The following is an 8,976-nucleotide window of genomic DNA, read 5'->3' as shown; positions in this document are numbered from 1 at the left end:
AACACCTGAGCCTGGGGCACCCCACCTGGAGCTCAGGAGCCAGAGCTTTCTTCTCAAGTGCGAGGCAGGAGTGTGGAAGTACAGGGAAAGGCAGAAAGGAGGATGTGGCAGAGGGAACAGAGCAGAGGGAGGCAGGGAGGCAGGGAGGCAGGGAGGCTGGGAGGCAGGGAGGCAGGGAGCCCCCACCGCACCCCCGCCCGGGACTACATCTCCCGGGATGCTCAGCAAAGGGAGCGCCCGCCCTGCCCCGCCCCGCCCCTCCCCGCCCCTCCCCGCCCGCTGCACGGCGGGCGCTGCCCACCGCGCGGAGCTCAGTGGCGTGCGGTGGCAAAAGTGCCAGGGCGGCGATCGCGGACTTCCCCGAGGAGCCCTGCGGGGCCAAGCGCGCGGTCCTCCAGCCGCACTGGGTGGCGAAGGCAGGAGGTGAGTGGTTGAGAGTGAGCGTGGAAGGGTCGCAGGGGCGAGGGCGAGACCCCGGGAGCCCCGAGGAGCAGGGGAGCGCGCCCCCACTCCTGCCCAAGGTGCCTGCCCAGCCTCAGGTCTCTACTCAGCGAACGCAGCCGGACTCCTGGTGCCTCCCGAGAGCGCAGGAGTTCACCCGGAATGGATTGATTGATGCCGCCAGGGAACCGCTGCCCAGTGCTTGCGGGGCAACGGTGCTCGCAGGACGGATCCCGCGGTCCTCCTCTCCAGACCAGCCTCGCCCGGGTCAGTTAGTTCCAGTGCGGCTATTCTTGCCCTTAATCGATAGCAGACGGAGGAGGAAAAGTGCTGTCCCCTCGCTTTGATGTGCAATTTTATCACCTGCGCTCTTAAACCCGAAAGAAGAGAGGGAGGGGTCGGAAGGCTAGATTTAGCTGGCCCCCTGGGATTATCTATTCTCCATCCAGGGTGGAAGCCCCGGATCACGGAGCTGCAGAGGATCCACCAGGCAGCCAGTGTATCGCCGACGGAACGAGCGGAGTCTCTCTTTGAAGGAAAGATCAACGTAGGACCAGGGAATTAAGTAGCGATTTCTCTCCCTCTGTATGAAAAATTCCAAGTCCCCTAAGGGACTTTGCCGATTTTATGATTTAATCCGAAGTAGTCCAGTGTGATGAGTTAATCGTGTAAAAGGTTAATCAGAGCTCCCAGTGTCTAAGGGACCTGTGAGATTTCTCATTTCAGTAATCAAACCGATACCATCGCTTCGTTCATTGAAGGATCCTGCAGCAGAGATCTGTCCACTTGCTAAAGGAAAGCTCTGGTTCAGTTACGGTTTTCTTGCAATTGGTGTATGGTTCGTTGGTTTTGTTTTAGATGCAGAGAAACTCCAATCATGGGAGGAAAGTGGGTTAATAAAAAAATACTGATATATAGCAGAAAACATGTGGATTCCCTCTCCCATATTTTAAGTGAGTTGCCCTGTTGACCTTAGGTGAGCCTTAGCTGCGCTTCTGTGTGTGTTACCAGCTCTTGGAGCTGTGGGTTGTAAATCATAGCAAACCCAAAAGCCTCACCTGTGGTTTATGGGAGTTACTATCCTGGGCTTGGAATCAAATAAAAAGTGCTCTTGTTTGAAACCTCTTTCCTTGGTGATAGTGGAAAGTGGATTTTTTATCCTCAGAAAGATGTCAGAGGCAGAGAAAGACAGGCAGATGGTTTTCTGCTCAGCTTCATAGTTCTGTCCCAGGAAGGTCCCTTGCTGCAGTTGGATGAGGAGATGTCATGGATACAAAGTTCCAGAGGTAACCTCAGAGACAGTTTCTCCCCTGTTTGACTCTACAGAACCCTGACTCTGTGGGTTAATGTGTCTTCTATTGTCATTTTACTTCTAGATTGGGTTTGTAAAGTTTCTGGATGGCCAGTGTCCTGTGCACCTGTGTTAGCAAAGCGTGCAGAAGGAGAGGAGCTCAGACTCACGCTCACTCAGTGAGCAGGAAGGAGTAGCTGACCTGCCCTGGAGCAGGCAGGTGTGTGTGTGTGTGTGTGTGTGTGTGTGTGTGTGTGTAGCAGTGGGTTGGCCCATAGTATCTGCAGGGATCACACAGTAAATGAAGTATGTTGTCTACACACTTCTGGGTCTAGAACATGCTGCCTTCCTGTAGTAGCAAGGGGATGGGCTAAGAATGGAAGTACAATGAACAAGCTTAGGGTCTTACAAATACAGGGCTGGGTGACTAGGGTCATCGGACGTTGGCAGTGTCAGGTTAGGAGGGGTGGCTGATTTTAAGCCTGCCTTCTTTCACCCACTTCCGAGCTGCGCAGTCAGAATGCTAAGCCCCAGCTCCAGGAAACCCCAACTGATAGTGACATATACATTCACCGTGGTGATGCTCTGAAACGAATCTGTATTAGAATCTGTTCTGAACTAAAGAGAGTGTAAACACTTATTTAACTGAATCATTGAGAAGTCTGTGCTTCCCCAGGTTCCCCAGGTTCTCCAGAAAATCAGCAGTTCTGCTAAAAAAGTTCCCTGTCTTTCTCGTTTGTCTCTATACAGGAAACCTGCTTTTTCATTGAGAAATCCTGTCACAGAAATGTGTGAGTCCTTGGATATATTTGGCTTGGTGACGGCAATGCCTTCTTCAGAGACACTGCTACTTCCTCCACGCACCTTTTCTACCCTGAGCTAAGTTTCCTAGTGTTAATCCCTGTGATAAGTCAGAGGATTTGCCCTTTTCACACTCTCTTGACACTAGGTGTCCTCTCCTTTCTCTTACCCCTTTAGGAGGACCTGGGGTTGCAGTGTCAATACTGTGACAGCTAAGGAGATGGGGGCCTCCCCAGCAGCCCTCCTGGTGCTTGAGTGTTTTTTGATGTGATTGGCAGAATTTCTGGAAGCTGCTGGGGGATGTCTGAGTAGCCCCGATGGAACTCCACCATCTTGCTCGGAAGAACAGCCAGGCAGCTTCGTGTGATGCTGTGGGCTGGAGTTCAGGAGGGTCTCCCGCTGGCCAGGCAGATGCGGCAGCCTCCAAAGCTGCTCTCTGCTGCCAGAGACGTTGTACATCGACACCAGGAGCAGCCGAGATGGAAGGCTGTAAACTTCGCCCTTCTCCATCATCCACCTCCTCTCTGCAAGACAGTGTTATTCAGCCAGACTCCTTCCCACCAGGACCTCTCACCTCAGGGAACGCACAAGTAGCAGAACGGAAAGTCTGCAATTGCTGCAGCCAGGAACTGGAAACTTCTTTCACCTATGTGGATGAGAATGTTAACTTGGAGCAGAGCTCCCCTTCAGCAAAAGGGAGTAATCACCCGGGAGACCTTGACTGGGGAAATTCCAATGAGTGGTCCCACGAGGCTGCCATTTCCTTGATATCTGACGATGAAGATGATACAAGTTCAGAAGCCACATCTTCAGGGAAGTCAGTAGACTATGGCTTCATCAGCGCCATCTTGTTCTTGGTCACTGGCATCTTGCTGGTGATCATCTCTTATATTGTCCCACGGGAAGTGACTGTGGATCCCAACACCGTGGCAGCCCGGGAGATGGAACGCCTGGAGAAGGAGAGCGCCAGGCTGGGGGCCCACCTGGACCGGTGTGTGATTGCCGGGCTCTGCCTGCTTACTCTTGGGGGTGTTGTTCTGTCCTGTCTGCTCATGATGTCTATGTGGAAAGGAGAGCTGTATAGTCGCAACAGGTTTGCCTCTTCCAAAGAGTCTGCAAAACTCTATGGGTCTTTCAGCTTCAGGATGAAAACCAGCACTCATGAAAACACCCTGGAACTGTCCTTGGTAGAGGAAGATGCTCTGGCTATTCAGAGTTAATTCTGGTTGTGAACTCCCAGAGAGTCTGTCTTGGTATTTTGTATGAGAAAACAAACCAACAAAAAACAAACCACATTTCTTCAAATTAACAGCGCAGTTTGTTTGCCTGGCAAGAAAAGTTTATGCCCCAAACCAACAGCCTGTGAGTGTTTCATTCTCCATGTATTCTTTCTTTAGAAGAAAGCCATGTGAGCTGCGCTAGGAAGCCACAGCCGGCTACACCTGAGGAGCTGAGACGGATTCATCTGTAATCAGTTTCTACTTAAGTAGCCAAGTATTTCCAGCAGCCCGATGCACAAAGGATTTCTTTGACAAGATACAGGATATTGTTCTTAGGACACTAGGAGTTCCCACACATAGATTATAGTCACCTGTTTGGTGAAAAAGAACTTAAGCACTAATCACATATAAGGCTTGTATTTCATTCTCAACAGTTATTATCCATTTTCTTACTAAATTTTTTTCTTTCTATAATTTGGCTACTTGCTAAAATACAGGATTTTGCTTTTAAATGTTTTAAAACTTGAGGATACCGATTATTTGAAAACCTATAAAATTGCTTGTTGTACTTAAAATTATTCCTGTACTCACAAGTGGTAACTGAGTCATTAGAATAGACTTTCTAGGGAAAGAAAGTTATATAAATCGTTATAAGGCCAATCTGAATTTAACCCATAATGGAAGTGCCAGGTATCAGCCAGGGTCACATGCCCATTTTCTAGAGGAAGTCAAGTTAGTTGCTGATAGAAATTTCATTGTCTGCTCCTGGTTTAGCTGCGATACTGGTTACTCATGCTCTTGAAGTCTGTCCCGATTCTCACATGAGAGAGGTGAAGCGTGAGACATTTTTAATGTACCTCCAGACATGCAAACATGAGGCAGGTCTGAGTCATGACTGGCTCAGGAACACCCCACGTGACTTTTTGTTGTTGTTTGGAGAAAACTTCTGATACAATTGCAGCTAGACCTGCAGACTGTGCCTAGAAGCCTGCACCACTTGCTCTAGTTCACGCAGCAGGCTATTGCCCAGAGATGGCAGCAGTCCTTAAGACCAGAGCCAACGAATTAAGGGGGGCGGGGCAGGAGATATTAAATACACTGAATGATTCAGTGGGAACTGCACCCCTCATCCCAGTGCTCCAGGCCTCCTGCTAAGCTCCTTAGATCCAGGCCTTCAGTAACTAGCTCTGGCCTCAGGAAGCTCTATGAGAGACTTGATGGGCAATGTGGCCACAATCTGCAAGACATCCAGTGTCTGCACTAACACACCATCTCCCTAGGGTAATGGTTCAGGAAGGGGTTAGGAAATGCAGCCTCAGAAACATCTTGTATTCTGCAACTGTTCCCAGAGGTGTTTCTAACTCCGTGCTGGAGGGTCTGTTGTAACTTCCATTACTGAGTTACGGTGATCAGTGGGGTCATTCTCAAAGAGGACTGGAGCTGGGAATTGGGGTGGGAGGGCAGGCCCGGGGCAGTGAGAAAGCGATTTCTTTGTAGATTGTAATGCCTAATTCTAATGTTTGAAGTGTTTGTTGTTATTATGGATGGTGGAATATGTGGGTGACTATGGCTGGCAGAGTGTGTGAGTCAGGATATCTATGTGAATGAGCTCTTGTGGGTGTCAGAGGTAGATGTGATGAGTATGCAGTGTGTTACTAAGGGTTAAGGGGAAACACAAAAGGGAAGATCAGAGACTAGTAAAAATAGAGAGGATGGCTATGGGAAGGAGCTATTAGGTAAAAATGAGAAATATATGGCCATCAGAGGAAGCTAGATAAAGCCATAGGACAGACCGTTATTGATTCAGAAGGAATTGGGACAATGTACAGACGATTTCTGTTTTCTGTTGCTGCTTCTTTGTGCTTTTTGAACAAATTCTTTGTTGTATCGTGAGTCTCATTTTGCGGTTTGTGTTGAGGCCAGCTTACCAGCGGTATAAATTTCATGTTCTAAAGGTTTATCAACTGTCAAGTTCTAGCCTGCTTGAGGGCCCTCTTTGGTTGATGCTGAGGCAATCAGGGTGTGATGTATGGCTTGGCTGGGTGAGTAGGTCGGAGCTGTTTTTTTTCTTTTAACACATTTTAAAACCCCATGTTTATTCGTAGAAGCTAAGTGGGATCCGCAGAGTTTGGTTTTTATTTATTGATGAACAAGATTAATTTTGCCAAATCACAAACTAAACTGAATTAATTGTGTGGGTTGATTTTCATCTTATTTTCAGACAAATTTAAGAATCAAGTGTTGGGATGTTTTTTCAGTTCTGTAAAACTGATGATAAAGGAGAAAAACTAAAGCTTTTCAGCTCTTCATTTGGAAGCATTTAATAAATTTTGCGGTGCCGCCAAACGATATACAGTTCTGATGTGATGTAAAGGAGGCGTGTGTGTAATGAGATTAGGCCAGAGAGATTAGGACAAGAAAATATTCAGAGGGAAAAAGATTTAACAAGTCAGAACACATTTCTTTCTTAAAATTTTAAAATGGAAATGTAGCAAGTAAATGCCTATTTCAGCCTTTATTTTAAGGTTCTAGTCATAGGAAGGCAGACTGTCAGATCAAGGAAGCCCATTCAGAAAATCCTCTGGGTGGCTCTTTCCAAGCTGCATTTAGGCTGTCCTGTCAGTGCCTGAATTCAAGGTGAAGGTCCCTGGAATGTAAAGGGATGGAAACGCAGGCAACTGAAAGACCTTATCTTTAGACATGTGGTTTCCAATCGGATACAGAGGGTTTTGAGCGCCTTGAAACATGTATTTGGAAGTACTTTAGCAAGGTCAGGCGATAAACTTTACAGACATTGAACAGACCATAGCTATGGTGCTGATCTAGAATCCTTCATGGAGATTTATGACCTTATATCTGTCTCTTCAATATGGTGCTGGTTGTTATCTATAAGAGTTTTTATTGTGAGCTCCTGGTAAAACAGAACTCTTTTCTCAAAGGCTTGTCGTTTAGATCTTTAACTTATGTTTCAGGTTTTAGAAAACCAAACTCAGAGTCACTTTCCTAATTGTTCAACAGTGCAGCCCAATGAAGTGAGTATCAGAAAGAAAGCCATCTTTCTCCACCTCTATGCGCTGCTGATGGACAGTTTAATTCTCTTAATGACTTCAATAAACTGTCCCTTTTTAGGGCCCCTAAAACTGTCTGCGGCAGAGTGGAAGTGTTTTCTGTGAGACGTTCTATGTCCTTTCCAGCCACTTGGAGCTCCTGAAGCAGACCATGTCATACGACGTACTGGCCCTCTCAGAAGGGGAATGTTTTTTCCCGAGACTTGCCATTTCACAGCTGACTTACAGGTTAGAGGAACACAGGACAGCGTGGACCCACGAAGTTCTTGGTGCCTGTGGGTGCTGTTACCCACGGCCGCTGCGCCCCTTGGCTCTGCCCCCTAGCTACTGCCTTGATATCAGTTTCACCTGCTTTACTCTCTGCTTAAAATAATCTGAGTCCATCCCTCTCATACTTATTTGTTTTAGGGTCCAAGTTGGACCAGTGCTGGAACAAGTCCTTCAAGGTGCAAATTTAGACAAAGAGACTGCCCTTCCAAATTTATTTGTGCCTTACCTTTGCCTCCAGGTGTAAGAATAAATGAATGAGTGAGCATTAATGCCAGTTGAATATTGGGAATTAAGAGTCTGAAGCCAAGCGACTCTACATTTCATTACTTTTCTGTGACAAGTAAAAATGTTAGGCAAGAGCACTTGAACATTTCAGCCTTCATCTTTCAGATGTGACAGGCACATGCAAAACCTCACCTGGATTAATCATCTAAAGTTAAAGAAAAAATGTTCTCTATAACTGAAAGGAGAAGGTTTTTCCACCTGAAGGTCAGATTCCATTGTAGCAATTACTGCTACCGCAATGATGTGGTCTGACAAAAGAGATTCACAACCTCAGCAGTGGTTCACCTCCCCGGCAAGATTTAATACTACCTACTATCTTCCACTCTGACAAAGGAATGAGACAAATCCTTGCAGTTCTCTGTAATGGGGTTTAACCTTTCCAAGAATTGGACATAAAGAATGACTATAATGAGAAGAATTATAATGAAGTCTCACTGGCTTTTCCCAGTATAAAAGAATTCATAAGAACTAACACATTGTCCTTCAGCTGATTTTCAGCTATATCATTTTCTGGTTCACAGAACTTTATAATACTCTCTCCTTCCAACTTTTATGAGCATAAGCTTTGGGAAATAATTTGCCTGACTCTTGCACTGGCACTGTAAAGAGAAGTTATTTTAAATATATAAAATTGATTTCAAAAATCCGTGGCTCATAGTTAAGAGTGTTCCTGTGGTTTGTGTTTGTTAGTATGCAAGTTTCTGTACACTTGAGTCTATGTATGTCTTAGGAGAATATTTTATCACTACAGAACTGTAATATCTAAAGCTATCGTTAGATTGGTTTTCTTATAGGAAACTTGGCATGCCTTAATGTTGGCTTTAAGGACAAGAGAAGTGTTTCACGGGCCATGAATGAGGAATTTGGAATCAACCTCTGAATGAGATGCCATAATTGCATAGATATGTCTTGGTTCTTCAGCACCCCACAAATGTGTGACACTTTTTTTTAACCTCTCAAGTTCAAGGTCATAGAGTCGGGCATATTTAGAAATTACCATGAACTGTTATTTTATTTCAGGGAAATACAGGAAGAAGACAGTATTTTCCTTTGATCCAAGTTTTAGTCAGTCTCCCATGTTTCTGGAACAGCCAGCCTCACCCTCCCACAGCCGCTGTCCCACTTCCTGGTCAGCCTCCGAGCGCTTGTGGCACAAGAGAGCAAAGATAGCTTGTTGTCAGATGGTAGACTGAGTTTTTATTTTGTGCTTTTTGTTGTGCTTATAATTTTCCTTTTCTTGTCAAAGCAGGAAAAAACAACTCCATGTTGATTATGTGTTATTTGCTATTGTAAAAGGGCAGTTATAAAGGTTATGGGCATTTTTCTTAGGGCATTTGATGACTTACATGTTAATAGCAAGTGTGTTACATCATTTTAACATAAAACCATTAAGATGTTTTATTGTGTTAACTTTGATTTAAATCTGAATTTGTGATGCTCCTTTGGTCTTTTTAAATTATATTGAAATTATGTTTCAAAAAAATAAAAGTAATATTTACCCCTGATTCATGTATAAGATTCTTCTTGCTGTCTATCATTGAACAATGTAAATTATAAAGGTTTTTCACTTTATATGAAATAGTCAAAGCAATTTGGCTTT

At 45.4% G+C, this 8,976-nt stretch overlaps 1 protein-coding gene across 1 annotated transcript; it reads left to right on the top strand.

The window, feature by feature from the left end:
- The first annotated feature begins 308 nt into the window (after positions 1-308).
- TMEM74 (transmembrane protein 74) lies at positions 309-8,810 on the top strand. Its single transcript, XM_037048401.1, has 2 exons — positions 309-423; positions 2,483-8,810. Exon 2 carries the CDS (start codon positions 2,851-2,853, stop codon positions 3,751-3,753), a length of 903 nt encoding a protein of 300 aa, XP_036904296.1. The 5' UTR covers positions 309-423; positions 2,483-2,850; the 3' UTR covers positions 3,754-8,810.
- Positions 8,811-8,976: the final 166 nt, after the last annotated feature.

The sequence above is a fragment of the Sturnira hondurensis genome, unplaced genomic scaffold (genome assembly GCF_014824575.4).
Source record: "Sturnira hondurensis isolate 20B ecotype Veracruz unplaced genomic scaffold, ASM1482457v3 Scaffold0006413, whole genome shotgun sequence".
NCBI classification, from domain to species: domain Eukaryota; kingdom Metazoa; phylum Chordata; class Mammalia; order Chiroptera; family Phyllostomidae; genus Sturnira; species Sturnira hondurensis.
This window is presented reverse-complemented; position numbering and strand designations above follow the sequence as displayed.

Excerpts from the sequence above, each read along its gene's own strand:
- TMEM74 (XM_037048401.1), top strand. The coding sequence starts at position 2,851 with ATGGAACTCCACCATCTTGCTCGGAAGAACAGCCAGGCAGCTTCGTGT.